We start from the raw sequence: 16,080 nt of genomic DNA on the forward strand, positions 1-16,080 counted from the left end.
CGCACCTCGTGTGACATCGTTGTGAGTCTGGATCTTTCTCCATCAGTTCTGGTAGCTAAGGAACAAGGAGAGTTTGGTTGGGGACATTTGTGGTAACAGGAACAATTTAGCCAGATGTGCAAATTGTTGAGAAATGACCAGGCACGGTGGCTCATGCCTATAATCCCAGCACTTTGGGAGTCCGAGGCGAACGGATCACTTGAGGCCAGGAGTTCAAGACCAGCCTGGCCATCATGGTGAAACTCTGTCTCTACTAAAAATACAAAAATTAGCCAGGTGTGGTGGCCCATGCCTGTGGTCCCAGCTACTCAGGAGGCTGAGGCAGGAGAATCACTTGAACCTGGGAGACAGAGGTAGCAGTGAGCTGAGATTGCTCCACTGTACTGCAGCCTGGGCGACAGAGTGAGACTGTCATAAAATAAAATAAAATAAAATAAAATAATAAAATAAAATAAAATAAAATAAAATATTGTTGAAAAATAATGACTATCATAACTGCAAAATAACCTTTAGGGAACTTCTCCAACCGACTTCCTCAAAATAAGAACATTATATGAGGAATCATGCAGCCAGTAAAATTGCTGTCTATTTAAGAATGGTGATGTAGAAAACTGATTTAGGGTTTAATTTATTGAATGGGAAAGAGGAAGAGGCAATGAGAAGCTTGCGTGCTTAACATAGGGTGTGCTGTGTATTTGCAAGCACTGTTTCATTTAATTGGGAAAAACCACTTACATGGACTTAGTTTATTCTCCGACGTGGGTGGATAATGGAAGTGCCTAGAGGCTACCTCTGCAGGAGTAGGCATGCCCAAGAACCATGTGGGCACTTGACTCTGATCACCCCTGTTTCCACACTGACCCATCCATGTTGAATGGGGCCAGTATGGCCTGTTTTCCTAATGGAACTTCCCTACTGAATTGCTTTCTCCATTTTCTTTTATATTGTCTTAAAGATTTTGTCCATGAATTTCACAAATGTTATATTTATTTGTGATTTCAGGACTTGAAGTTCAAAGATGTGGTCATTTACTTCTCTCAAAAGGAGTGGGAATGCTTGCACTCTGCTCAGAAGGATTTGTACCGAGATGTAATGTTGGAAAATTACGGCAACCTGGTCTTACTAGGTAACTTTATCTGCCCCTCTGCACACTCCCCGCCCCGCCAAACACAGAATTGGCCTTCTGGAATTCTTACGTTCTTTTTTCTGAGTTTGTCACAAGTGCTTTTCAAGTACCTGGATGAGTTAATGTTTCTTGCTCACCAAAAGAATGGTTTGTCTCTTGTGAAGCTGGAAATAGGCTGTTCCATTAGGCACCTTTATCTTCCCTGGTGCTCTGACCCTTACTCTTTCTTCTGACCCTTAATCTACCTGCTCCTCTTTCTTGATAATTAGGGACTGATTTTTAATTCTGACACCCACAACAAAACCTTGTTCCCTTTGTGTTTGAGCAGGGCTTTCTGATACTAAGCCAAATGTGATCTCCTTATTGGAGCAGAAGAAAGAGCCCTGGTTGGTTAAGAGGAATGAGACAAAAGAATGGTGTCCAGGTGAGTGATGATGAACCGGAATGGGGAGGCCATAGCAGTTGGTCACTTAGCTCATCTGTGAGAAGGCAGCACTTTGGAGATTTTGGTGGGAAAGCTGCTTAAAAATGCTTGAGATCGGGAGGAGAAAGTAAGGATGTTGTAATCACAGCATTTTGGAAGGCTTTTTTTTGAGATCAGGAGTTCGAGACCAGCCTGACCAACATGGTGAAACCCTGTCTCTACTAAAAATACAAAAAAATTACCTGGGCCTGATGGTACATGCCTGTAATCCCAGCTACTCAGGAGGCTGAGGCAGTAGAATTGCTTGAACCTGGGAGGCAGAGGTTGCAGTGAGCCGAGATTGCACCCCTGCACTCCAGCCTGGGCAACACAGCAAGACTCCATCTCAAAAAAAAAAAAAAAAAAAAGGCCAAGGCGGGCAGATTACGAAGTCAGGAGTTCAAGACCAACCTGGCCAATATGGTGAAACCCTGTCTCTACTAAAAATACAAAAATTAACTGGGCATGGTGGCAGGTGCCTGTAGTCCCAGCTATTTGGGAGGCTGAAGCAGGAGAATTGCTTGAACCCAGGAGGCAGAGGTTGCAGTGAGCCGAGATCACGCTACTGCTCTCCAGCCTGGGTGACAAAGCGAGACTCCATCTCAAAAAAAAAGAAAGTAAGGATGTTTCAGCTCCATTTACCAGGCTTTCTTGCTCACCTCCTATAATACTTCCCCCTCATTTCAGAGAGGAAGTGCCCTCTTTCTTCCCCTGTGACAACCATTTTACTTGCATTTTGGGTCCAGTTTTGTCCTGACTTTTAAAAACAGTTTTATTGAGATAAAATTCATATATCATAATATTCATCCATTTAAAGTTCAGTAATTTTTAGTCAGTTTGCAACCATCACAACAGTCTAATTGTAGAACATTTTCATCACTCAGAATGAAACGCCATACCCGTTAGCAGTCACTGCCCAAACCCAACCCCAAGCAACTACTGATCACTTTCTGTCTTTATAGATGTGCCTGTTCTGGACATTTTATATTAATGATATCACACAACATATAATTTATGACTGGCTTTTTTCACTTACCAGAATATTTTCAAAGTTCATCCATAGTGTAACATATACCAGTGTCTCATTCTTTTATATTGCCAAATTGTATTCCATGGTATAGATATTACCATTTTGTTCATTCATCAGTTGGTAGACATTTGGGTTGTTTCTACTTTTAGGCTACTATGTATGACTAAAGCTGCTATGAACATTTGTATATAGGTTCCCTTCTTCTCTTAGTTTGTTGAGTATTTTTGTCATGAAAGGATTTTAGAATACTTTTTTCCGTTACCTTTTCTGCATCTATTAAGACATCTGTAGTTGATGTCCTTTGTTGTATTAATATGTTTGATTACATTGATAAACTTTTGGATGTTGAACCAACCTTGCATTTGTAGGATAAATTTTACCTAGATGTAGTATATAATCCTTTCTCTAAGCTGTTGGATCTGGTTTGGTCTTTTTTGTTGAAGATACTGGTCTGTAGTTTTCTTGTGATATCTTTGCTTTGTCTGATTGATATCAGGGTAATACTGGCCTCAGAATTAGGAAATGTTTCTTTGTCTTCTGTCTTTTTGAAGTGTTCATGAAGGATTTATATTAAGTTTTCTTTAATGTTGGGTGAGGCCATTTGCTCCTGGGCTTTTCTTTGTGGGAAGATTTTTTTACTCTAATTCAGTCTCTTAATTTGGTATAGGTCTATTCAGGTGTTCTGTTTCCTCTTGAGTCAATTTTGGTAGTTTCGGGTCTTTTTAGGAATTTGTCCATTTTGTCTAAGTTGTTTAATTTATTGGCATATAGTTATTCGTAGGAGTTCCTTATAACCCTTTTTATTTCTATAAGGTCAGTAGTGATATCTCCTATTTCATTCCTGATGTTAGTATTTTGAGACTTCTCTCTTTTTTTGTTGGTCAATCTAGCCAAAGATTTGCCAATTCTGTTGATCTTTTCCAAGGACCAGCTTTTGGTCTCATTGATTTTCTCTGTTGTTTTTCTATTCTCTATTTTGTTTATGGCTGCTGTTATCTTTTATTATTTCCCTCCTTCTGGAAGCTTTATGTTTTTGTTTATTCTTTATTATCTGGTTCCTTAAGATACACAGTTAGATTGTTGATTTGAGATATCTCTGTTTTTTTTTTTTCTTCTTGTTTTTAATATAGGTGTTTTTAGCTGTAAATTTCCCTTTAAGCCCTGCTTTTACTGCATTTCATAAGTTTTGGTATATTGACTTTTCATTTATCTCAAAATATTTTTTAATTTTTCTTGTGATTTCTTCTTTAACACATTGCTTATTTAGGAGTATGTTATTTAATTTTCACATGTTTGTGAATTTCCCAAATTTCCTTCTGCTGTTGATATCTAAGTTCATTCCATTGTAGTTGCAAAACATATTTTGTGTGATTTCAGTCCTCTTACATTTATTGAGGGCTGTTTTATGGCTTAATATATGGTCTAACCTGAAAAATGTTCCATACGTGCTTGAGAAAAATGTGTATTCTCCTGTTGTTGAGTGGAGTATTCTACAAATGTCTTCTTAAGTTTAATTGGTTTATAGTGTTTTTCAAGCCTTCTGTTTCCTTGTTGATCTTCTGCCTAGCTATTCTATTCATTATTGAAAGTAAAGTATTGAAGTCTTCAATTTGTTCAATTGTCTATTGCTGTCTTTAATTCTTGCTTTACGTATTTTGGGCCTGTGTTATTAGGTGTATATATACTTACAACTGTTACAGTTTTCTGACTATCATTATATCCTCTTATCATTATAACATACCCTTTTTTCTGATTTGTTTTTGTTGTTGTTGTTGTTTGAGATGGAGTCTAGCATTGTCGCCCAGGCTGGAGTGCAGTGGCACAATCCCTGCCCACTGCAACTTCCACCTCCCGGGTTGAAGTGATTATCCTGCCTCAGCCTCCCGAGTAGCTGGGATTACAGGTGCCTGCCAACATACGCAGCTAATTTTTATATTTTCAGTAGAGACAGGGTTTCACTGTGTTGGCCAGTCTGGTCTTGAACTCCTGACCTTGTGATCTGCCTGCCTCGGCCTCCCAAAGTGCTGGGATTACAAGCATGACCCACTGTGCCCGGCCAAAATATCCTTTTTTCTCACTGGTTACAATTTTTGTCTTAAAGTTTATTTTGTCTGGTATTAGTAATGCTATTTTAGCTCATTTGTGGTTACTCTTTGCATGGTATATCGTTTTCCATTCTTTCATTTCAACTATTTGTGTCCTTGAATCTAAAGTTTGTCTTGGGGGCTGGGCATGGTGACTCATACCTGTAATCCCAGCACTTTGGGAGGCAGAGGTGGGCAGATCAGTTGAGGTCAGGTGTTTGAGACCAGTCTGGCCAACATGGTGAAACCCTGTATCTACTAAAAATACAAAAAATTAGCCAGGCATGGTGGCCCATGCCTATAGTCCCAGCTACTCAGGAGGCTGAGGCATGAGAATCACTTGAACCCAGGGAGTGGAGGTTGCAATGAGCTGAGATCATGTCATTGCACTCCAGCCTGGGTGACAGAGTGAGACTGTGTCTCAAAAAACAAAAACAAAAACAGTGTGTCTCTGGTAGATTGCATATACTTGGATCACATTTTTTTTTAATCCATCCTGCCAACCTCTTCTTGTAGTGTTTAACAAAGTCTGTAGTGTTTAATGTGTTTACATTTAATACACTGATAGGGTGGGATTTACAATTGGTATTGTGGTATTTGCTTTCTATTTGTGTTGTTATTGTTTTATTCCTCTATTCTTCCATTACTACCTTCTGTTATATTACCTAAATATTTTCTAGAGTACCATTTTTGTTCCTATACTGTTTCTTGTACAATAGTCTTTGAAATTATTTTCTTAGTGGTTGCCTTCAAGATTACAATTAGCATTTCAACTTAAAACAATCTAGTTTGGATTAATATTAACTTAACTTTAATCTTATATAAATACTTTGCTCCAAAATACTTCTGTTCCCACCTCCCTTCTTTGTACTATTATTGTCATACAAATTACATATTTATACATTATAAGCCAATATTGGCAGAATAATGACCCCCTCAAAGATGTCCATATCTGAATCTCTGAAACTTGTGAACATGTTACTCTTACATGGTAAGGGGGAATTCAGGTTGCAAATCTGCTCAACTTCAGTTAGGGAGAGGATCTTGGGTTATCCAAGTGGGCCCAGTGTAATCACAAGGGTCTTTAAAAGTATCAGAGATGTGGCTGGGTGCAGTGGCTCACACCTGTAATCCCAACACTTTGGGAAGCTAAGGTGGGCAGATTGCTTGAGCCCAAAAGCTCCTCATTTTCTCATTTTTCACTTCCCTTTTTTTTTTAAATTGCCGTGTAAAGAATTATTAACTATTTTTAGTTTGTCATTTCTACTTCAGAACTTTTCTTTGTCCTGCAATGTGAAAATACCTCCCATTTTCTTCTTGTTATTTTACAGATTGGGAGTTTGGAAGAGAAACCAAGAATTTCTCTCCAAAGGAAAACATTTATGAAATTAGGTCACTGCAACAGGAGAGGGTCAGAGCTATCAGAGAAATCAGATGCCAGGTGGAGAAACAACAGGGTCTCCAGGAGGGACATTTCAGACAAGCTGTAATACCATTTACTTCCGTGCAGTGCACAGCCCATAGAGAACATCAATGGATTCATACTGAAGAGAAATCCTATGAATACAGGAAATGTAAGAATGCTTTCAGGTGCCAGTCATGTCCTATTCAACATGAAATAATTCATAATAAGAAAAAAGACCCTAAATGTGGAGAACATAGGAAAATCTTTAATGGTGGATCAGACTTGATTAAGCATCAGAGGCTTAATGAAAGCAAAAACCATAGTGAAAATAACAAATGTGCTTTTAATCGTGATTCTGGAATTACTCAACCTCGGAGCGTTAATACTGGAGAGAAACCTCATAAATGTAAGGAATGTGGGAAAGCCTTTCATTCCAGCTCACAACTTAGTCAGCATCAGAGGATGCATCTTGGCGAGAAACCCTATAAGTGTAGGGAGTGTGGGAAAGCCTTTCCATCCACCGCACAGCTTAATCTACATCAGAGGATCCATACTGATGAGAAATACTATGAATGTAAGGAGTGTGGGAAGGCCTTTACCCGTCCCTCACACCTTTTTCGACATCGAAGAATCCATACTGGTGAGAAACCCCATAAATGTAAGGAATGTGGGAAGGCTTTTCGTTATGACACACAACTGAGCCTTCATCAGATAATCCATACTGGTGAAAGATGCTATGAATGCAAGGAGTGTGGGAAGGTGTACAGTTGTGCCTCACAGCTGAGTCTACATCAAATAATTCATACTGGTGAGAAACCCCATGAATGTAAGGAATGTGGGAAAGCCTTTATCTCTGATTCACATCTTATTCGACATCGGAGTGTCTATACTGGGGAGAAACCCTATAAGTGTAAGGAATGTGGGAAGTCCTTCCGTCATGGCTCAGAACTTACCCGACATCAGAGAGCTCACACTGGTGAGAAACCCTATGAGTGTAAGGAATGTGGAAAGGCCTTTACTTGTAGCACAGAACTTGTTCGACATCAAAAAGTTCACACTGGGGAGAGACCCCATAAGTGTAAGGAATGTGGGAAGGCTTTTATTCGAAGGTCAGAACTCACTCATCATGAGAGAAGTCACACTGGTGAGAAACCCTATGAGTGTAAGGAGTGTGGGAAGGCCTTTGGTCATGGTTCAGAACTTAGTCGACACCAGAAAATTCATACTGGTGAGAAACTATATGAATGTCAGCAGTGTGCAAAGGCCTTTATTCGGGCCTCACACCTTAGTCAACATCAAAGAATTCATTCAGGAACCAGGAGTGAATGAAGAAATGAGGGATGGCTTAGAATTTGATTAACATGAGAAAATTCATACTGATTTGGAAAAATAAAAACCCATAATTCTAAGTGTGAGACACCTTATAAATGTTAGGAATTAGCGGAGATTTATTTGTGTTTCAGAATTTGTTACACATCATGATACAACTGGTGAAAAATTGAAGAATTCCATGAATGTAAAGAAAGTAGGCACTTTGGGAGGCCGAGACGGGCGAATCACAAGGTCAGGAGATCCAGACCATCCTGGGTAACACGGTGAAACCCCGTCTCTACTAAAAAATACAAAAAACTAGCCGGGCGAGGTGGCGGGCACCTGTAGTCCCAGCTACTCGGGAGGCTGAGGCAGGAGAGTGGCATGAAACCGGGAGGCGGAGCTTGCAGTGAGCTGAGATCTGGCCACTGCACTCCAGCCTGGGGGACAGAGCGAGACTCCGTCTCAAAAAAAAAAAAAAAAAAAAGTAGGGAGACCTTTTTGGTGGCTCAGAACCAAGTCAACCTCAGGGAATTCATAACGGGGAGAGGAGGGCAGTGAATGTGCTGAGAGAAGTTAATCATTCAGACCTTTCTCAGCAGCAGTCATTAGCCCTTAGGGGAAATCAGATGATTCAAAATATAAATGCGGGCCGTGCGCGGGTGGCTCCCGCCTGTAATCCCAGAACTTTGGGAGGCTGAGGTGGGTGGATCACAAGGTCAGGAGATCGAGACCATCCTGGCCAACGTGGTGAAGCCCCGTCTCTACTAAAATGCAAAAAATTAGCCAGGCGTGGTGGTGTGTGCCTGTAATCCCAGCTACTCGGGAGGCTGAGGCGGGAATCACTTGAACCCGGGAGGCAGAGGTTGCTGTGAGCTGAGATCGTGCCACTGCATTCCAGCCTGGTGACAGAGCAATACTCCGTCTCGAAAAATAAGTAAAAATATATACGTGTGTGTGTGTGTATGTGTGTGTATATATATATGCAGGCTGGGCACAGTGGCTCACACCTGTAATCCCAGAACTTTGGGAAGCCAAGGTGAGTGGATTGCTTGAGTCCTGGAGTTTGAGACCAACACGGGCAACATGGTGAAAAACCGTCTCTACAAAAAATATAAAATAAATTAGCCAGGCGTGGTGGTGCACGCCTGTAATCCCAGCTACTTAAGAGGCTGAGGCAGGAGGATTGCTTAAGCCCAGGAGACAGAGGTTGCAGTGAGCCAAGATCATGCCATTGCACAGCAGCCTGGGTGACAGAGCGAGACTCTTGTCTCAAAAAAAAAAAAAAAAAAGATGGGGCCGGGCATGGTGGCTCATGCCTGTAATCCCAGCACTTTGGGAAGCTGAGGTGGGTTGATCACTTGAGGCCAGGAGTTCGAGACCAGCTTGATCAACATGGTGAAACCCCATCTCTACTAAAAATACAAAATTAGCTGGGCATGGGGGCACATGCCTGTAATCCCAGCTACTTGGGGGGCTGAGACATGAGAATCTCTTGAACCCAGGAGGCGGAGGTTGCAGTGAGCTGAGATTGCACCAAAAAAAAAAAACCCAAAATGTAAAGGCCATATATATGGGACACCAATTTGCTTTAGCTAACAAAGTATTCATCTGACAGTACTTGAGGAAGCCTATAGTAGGATTTAAAATTCAGCAGATTCTTTCATCCCACATAAATCTTGTTAAATATTTGCAAGCTAATTCACTAAAATTAACTGGAGCTGAATCAGTGTGGGAAAGGATTTAACCAATGTTTACTTTTTACTCACCCTCATCATTATAACATTTCTTTTAGGGTGAATTTATTAACTGCATCTACATATTCTCATTTATAAATTAGTACTGTTAGCACCATATTTCTTAGCTGCATTGTGACGGTTAAATACATTTATATTATTTAAAGCAGTGTCTGTCTAGTATTGAAAGTGTGCTAAATGAAGGCATTTATTGTTTTTCTTTGTTATTTTCTTAATCGTGCATTATTAGACATGAGAGGAAGGACTTATATATGCAGTGACTATAGGAACATCTTGCATCATCTCTTTTTCTTTATTGAAGGCTAGGTAATTCCTTCTGGAGAAAAATTTAATACTGTGAAGCCTTTATTTATAGCTCACCCTTTTGCCTTACTAGGGGATTCGTAATGTAAAGAAACCCAGTAGAATAAAAGTGAGTTGCTGTGAAGTCAGGTGGAATATTTAGATGATTTATTAAAACTTTTAAAAAGGCTGGGCGTGGTGGCTCACGCCTGTAATTCCAGCACTTTAGGAGGCCAAGGGGAGGCAGATCACTTAAGGTCAGGAGTTCGAGACCAGCCTGGCCAATGTGGTGAAACCCAATCTCTACTAAAAATACAAAAACTAAGCCGGGCATGGTGGCGTGCACCGGTTGTCCCAGCTACTTGGGAGGCTGAGGCAGGAGAATCGCTTGAACCCGAGAGGCAGAGGTTGCAGAATTAAAAAATAATACAGCCTTAATCAAAATTCATTTCTCCACTAGAAAATTTGAAAACTACCTGTATAAATAATTTTTATATTAAAAAGGATGTCAGCCTGGTGGAGTGGCTCACACCTGTAATCCCAACACTTTGGGAGGCCAAGGAGGGTGGATCACGAGGTCAGGACATAAGACCATCCTTGCCAACATGGTGAAACCTCGTCTTTACTAAAAATACAAAAATTAGCTGGGCGTGGTGGTTCACACCTGTAGTCCCAGCTACTCAGGAGGCTGAGGCAGGAGAATCGCTTGAACCCGAAGCGGGAGGTTGCAGTGAGCCAAGATCGCACCACTGCACTCCATCCTGGCCCAGACTCCGTCTTGGCCAGGCGAGGTGGCTCACGCCTGTAATCCCAGCACTTTTGCGAGGCTGAGGCGGGCGGATCATGAGGTCAGGAGATGGAGACCATCCTGGCTAACATGGTGAAACCTCGTGTCTACTAGAAATACAAAAATTAGCCAGGCGTGGTGGCAGGCCCCTGTAATCCCAGCTACTCCGGAGGCTGAGGCAGGATAATCACCTGAACAGGGGAGGCAGAGGTTGCAGTGAGCCGAGATCACACCACTGCACTCCAGCCTGGGCAACAGCGAGACTCTATCTCAAAAAAAAAAAAAAAAAAAAAAAAGATGTCAAGGCAGGCCTTATTAGGAATGAATGACAAAGGGAATACGTATGGAAATGTATAGGGTGTGAACAAAGCTATACTCTCAAGAAAATTAATATGTATAGAAAACGGCCAGTTAAGGACCAGGATTCATTCCGACTTTACCCTGTGTGCTCCCTGTTCCTACCAGGTTCTCAGTAAATATTTGATCATAGGAATGTGTGAATGATCCAAGGAATGAGAGTGAATGAATAAACATTCAACCCTTGGATGTAGAAAAGCTCTAGAAAAATTAATGGAAGGCAAAAACAAAACACAAGACTTTGAAATGAAAAGCATTGTACCCTATAAAGAAGAAACTAGGTCGGGCACAGTGGCTCATGCGTGTAATCCCAGCACTTTGGGAGGCCGAGACGGGCGGATCACGAGGTCAGAAGATCGAGACCATCCTGGCTAACACGGTGAAACCCTGTCTCTACTAAAAATACAAAAAAAGAATTAGCCAGGCGTGGTGGCGGGAGCCTGTAGTCCCAGCTACACAGGAGGCTGAGCCAGGAGAATGGCGTGAACCCGGGGGGCGGAGCTTGCAGTGAGCCAAGATCGCGCCACTGCACTCCAGCCTGGGCGACAGAGCGAGACTCCGTCTCAAAAAAAATAAAAAAAAAAAAGAAACTCAAGCATAGTTAGTTGCATATTCATTGGTGTTAACCATTCTCCTTTTGGCAGGATTGCCTGCTGCTCTCCTGAGTCTGTAAATGCCAGATATTTGATCTCCTAGCTTGCCTTGCATCTGGTCACACCTATTATAGCCCTGGATACAGAAGATCTGTGCAAAAGTCTGCAAATGGGTTTCAGTTAAATTTTGTTACCTAACAAAATGGGAGAAAATGGTCTGCTTAAATACAAGATACATGTCTGTATGTCACCGTGACACCTGGAATTGTGGGCATTTTGCAAGCAGAGAATCAAGAGTCTGAGATTGGCACGGAATAGGTTGGAATAATGTGTGTTCTTGACATTGTTTTTTTGTTTTGTTTTGTTTTTTTCTTTTTTAGACGGAGTCTCACTCTGTCACCCAGGCTGTATTGCAGTGACGTGATCTCGGCTCACTGCAACCTCTGCCTCCCGTGTTCAAGCGATTCTCCTGCCTCAGCCTCCCGAGTAACTGGGACTACAGGCACGCGCCACCATGCCCGGCTAATTTTTATATTTTTAGTAGAGACGAGGTTTCACTATGTTGGCCAGGCTGATCTCTAACTTCTAACCTCATGATCTTCCCGCCTCAGCCTCCCAAAGTGCTGGGATTACAGCCATGAGCCACCACTCCCAGCCAACATTGTTGATATGATGAAAGAATTAAGAACTGCCCTTTCCCTGGACTTGGTGCATGAGTTGTTGTAAGTTTATTTTTATTTATTTATTTATTTATTTATTTATTTTATTTTATTTATTTTTTCAGATGGAGTCTTGCCCTGTTGCCCAGACTGGAGTGCAGTGGCACAATCTCAGCTCACTGCAACCTCCACTTCCCAGGTTCAAGCAATTCTTGTGCCTCAGCCTCCCGAGTAGCTGAGACTACAGGCACCTACCACCATGCCCAGCTAATTTATTTCCAATTTTGGTAGAGACAGGGTTTCACCATGTTGCCCAGGCAGGTCTTGAACTCCTGGCCTCAAGTCATCTGCCCACCTAAACCTCCCAAAGTGCTGGGATTACAGGCATGAGCCACTGCACCTGCCTTCATATGTTGTAAGTTTATACTCCACTTTTTACAATGTATCTGAGTCCTGGAAAATTATTTTTAAAGACATTTTTATATATACACACATTCAACTTTAGTAAAGTTTATATTCAGCTTTTTATAGTACATCCGACATTGTAGAAAAAGCATTTTCTTATATATGATTGAAATATATATTCAACTTTGATTTAGTAAAGTATATGTAACACATATTACATTCAGCATTTTATAGTGTATGTTTATATTTAGCTTGTTATAGTATGTGTGAAATCCTAGAAAAGTATTATTTTCCTGAATAAGAACCAAGAAGAAACTGATTAAAGAGCTACACCACATAATTTCTCTAATACTAGAGAAATTATCTTACAGTCTTCTACCTCTTCAAGATACAAAAGTCATGGCTGTGAGGCTATCCTTACCCTTTTACCAAACTTGGAAAAGGACAGCATCCAAAATAAGTCAGCTATTAAAAAAAAAAAAAAGTAAAGTCGGCTGGGTGCGGTGGCTCACGCCTGTAATCCCAGCACTTTGAGAGGCCGAGGCGGGCGGATCACAAGGTCAGGAGATCGAGACCTGCCTGGCCAACGTGGCGAAACCCCATGTCTACTAAAAGTACAAAAGTTAGCTGGGCGTGGTGGCACATGTCTGTAATCCCAGCTACTCGGGAGGCTGAGGCAAGAGAATCGCTTCAACCAGGTAGTTGGAGGTTGCAGTGAGCCGAGATTGTGCCACTGCACTTCGGCCTGGCGACAGAGTGAGACTCCGTCTCAAAAAAAAAAAAAAAAGAAAAAGAAAAACGGCCCTCCATATACACGAGCTTCACAGCCTGAATATACTATATATTTTATTCACATTTGGTTTGAAGAAACCCACATATAAGTGCACCTACACAGCTAAAACCTGTATTAGGCCGGGCGCGGTGGCTCACGCCTGTAATCCTAGCACTTTGGGAGGCCGAGGTGGGCGGATCATAAGGTCAGGAGATCGAGACCATCCTGGCCAATACGGTTAAACCCCGTCTCTACTAAAAACACAAAACTTGGAAATTCTGTTTATCAGAAGGTGTATGACTTACCTATTAATGCTGGGGACAAAGAAGATCCCAGAATTTAGGATGAGTATGGGGACTGTCAGAGCCTCTGATGAATGAGGAAGGCATGGTTTCTAGGGATATACTATTATGTGTCCTATGAAATGCAACAATAGCTGAAATATATATGAACAAAGGAAGTAAGAATCTTAATTCAACAACTCAAGGCTGTACCCACTATGCCACTTAAAAACCTTTCACATTTCAGAAATAGAGAATCTGATTTTCAGAGAGATTATCCTTACCTACTGTGAATAGTTTTTATAGTTCTCCAGCATCACATCTCTGTACAAACCCCTCTGAGCAGGTTTCAATTGTTGCCATTCCTCCTGAGTAAAGCCAACAGCCACATCCTTGAATGTTACTCTTCCCTGTAACAACACATTCCTGATCAGTCTGAGAGCACTGGGTGACACGTGGAAGCATTTAGGAGTCTGAATTCATCAAAAGCTATATAGATGCCTAATATTTGTCTAGTTTTATTTCATATTCTAGGAGAGAATAAGTCAAATAGAATGTGTTCTCTAAGTACAGGTAACTTAAAGGTTCATGATATACTTAAGGCGATCTCATGTTGGAAAATAACAGAGATGGAATGGCTGAAAAGATGGTTGTGTGATTCATCGGGACAGGGTATATGGCAAAGGGTGTTGGTGGCAGAAAGTGGTAAAAGGAAGAGAAGAATAAAATTTTGGACATGTAAAATTCAAGTTTTCTATAGAATAACTAGGTAAAGATATCCATCAGACCATTATATATGCTCATTAGGAGCTCAAGTAGGGATTGGAATGCAAATGAGTAATTTGATATTCATCAGTGTATAATGATGACTGAAACCATTATAGCCGTTGCAGTGGGGTGTGATAATTCATTGATGCTATGCGGAATGGGATACAAAGAGGGGTGTAGGGACAAGTACCAGTTGAGAAACAGCAAAGAAAAAGGATTCATAAGTGGAAAATTGTTTTCAAGTTGTCAGATGATTCTAATTAGCATCATGAGAAAACAATATGATGAAGCAAAGGAAAATATTTAAGATGTCTTTTTAAAAAAGAGCCATGATGGCCAGATTTTAAGTTTACCTCTCATAAAACCAATTTTAAAAAAACAAAAACTTAATTTCCAAAGGAATGTAAAAATAAGGAAAATATTTTAATTTGTGATAGAAATAAGAAATCGAGGCATCCACATACCCCATACTTTGAGGACTTTCTTACAGGAACAATACACATAAGATGAGACAAATCACCAAGATCTGAGTCGTAAGTTTCTGAGGAAGAAATGAGGCAAACGTTAATTCAACGTTGAATGGTGACAATCATTGCTCTGAGCAACTTAACAACTCATTAATTCTCAAAAAACTTCCATCTATAGATTTAGCCTCGCTTTTAGGTCATAAAACTGAGGAACTAACAATTTCAGTAACTATAATTTGCTCACGTCACACAGAAAGTAGTGGAATGAGAATTGAAATCTACATCTTTTCACGTCTAAAATCTTTGCTTTTGACCTCTACACTATTAAAAGTAACTAACTGGACACGTGAACAGAAGAATGGTTGGTATGTTTGTTGTCTCCTCAGATGTGGAGAACCACGTGAGGGGAATCACACAGTAAAGAAAGAACTATGTAATATATTTAAGTGTAAGTATTAACTAGTGGGGAAGGGTTCTAGAAGCCATAGGAAAGATGGGATGAAAAACAGAAAAGACATTACTTTTTTTTTTTTTTTTTTTTTTTTTTTTTTTTTTTGAGACGGAGTCTCACTCTGTCGCCCAGGCTGGAGTGCAGTGGCCGGATCTCAGCTCACTGCAAGCTCCGCCTCCCGGGTTCCCGCCATTCTCCTGCCTCAGCCTCCCGGGTAGCTGGGACTACAGGCGCAGGCCACCTCGCCCGGCTAGTTTTTTGTCTTTTTTGGTAGAGACGGGGTTTCACCGTGTTAGCCAGGCTGGTCTTGATCTCCTGACCTCGTGATCCGCCCGTCTCGGCCTCCCAAAGTGCTGGGATTACAGGCTTGAGCCACCGCACCCGGCCAAAACATTACTTTTAAGAGGAGGAACATCTCATTTTTTGAGACCAGAGCAAAGAAGAGATGGAGAGGGCTATGGACCACAATTTTAAAACTTAGCCAAAGTATTTTACTTCATGTCCATGAAAATCTTTTATGTTCCTCTGAGAAATTAACAGATTTTTTCATGAAAGACAGTGCAAACTATATAATGAATTTTGTTAATTTTAGTTTTATGTGCTAACTTGTTTTTCCTATGAAGGCCAGATTCAAATTTGAAGCTTAATTCTTAATGAACTTATTTCTGTATATTTCTAATTACAAGTTTCTCCTTAATCACTTATGTTTTCCTGACTAATTTTGATTGACTTAGGGTTTTCCATCTTATTGTTGAGATTATTGTGATCTACTTTACCTGCCTTATAGAACAAGATAATAAAATAAATACATCATTTAAAATTCACATAGGACTTCATCATTTCTTCTTCGTGGGAGACAGTAGAATCCTGAGATGGCCAAGCGAGGGGATGGGTGAAAAAATAAGCCATGAAAAACCCCACTTACTTAGCAGCTCTAGGAAAGGCAGACTAGGAATCTCCAGGTAGTTCAGATCATCTGGAGGAACTTTGTGGGGAAATAATTTTAAAGTCTATCAAAAAGCCAAGAATAACTACACCGTTTGCAGGCACCAATATGTACAAGCATGACTGACAAAAATCCT

The 16,080-nt window shown here is 40.8% G+C and overlaps 1 protein-coding gene across 7 annotated transcripts in view; it reads left to right on the forward strand.

Annotated features, from left to right (window-relative positions):
- LOC102121091 (uncharacterized) overlaps positions 1 to 7,517 on the forward strand; it is a 65,450-nt gene extending 57,933 nt beyond the window's left edge. For 5 of the 7 annotated variants that reach the window (XM_065536547.2, XM_065536550.2, XM_005589007.5 and 2 more), the window contains 3 exons: positions 1,003 to 1,126; positions 1,455 to 1,550; positions 6,035 to 7,517. In XM_065536547.2, coding sequence (XP_065392619.1) covers positions 1,003 to 1,126; positions 1,455 to 1,550; positions 6,035 to 7,437 — 1,623 coding nt within the window. In that variant the 3' untranslated portion in view covers positions 7,438 to 7,517. The remainder of the gene's footprint in view (positions 1 to 1,002; positions 1,127 to 1,454; positions 1,551 to 6,034) is intronic. The other 2 variants (XM_074023348.1, XM_074023349.1) reach the window with 1 other exon arrangement.
- Positions 7,518 to 16,080: the final 8,563 nt, after the last annotated feature.

This window comes from Macaca fascicularis, chromosome 19, assembly GCF_037993035.2.
Source record: "Macaca fascicularis isolate 582-1 chromosome 19, T2T-MFA8v1.1".
Taxonomy (NCBI): Eukaryota; Metazoa; Chordata; class Mammalia; order Primates; family Cercopithecidae; genus Macaca; species Macaca fascicularis.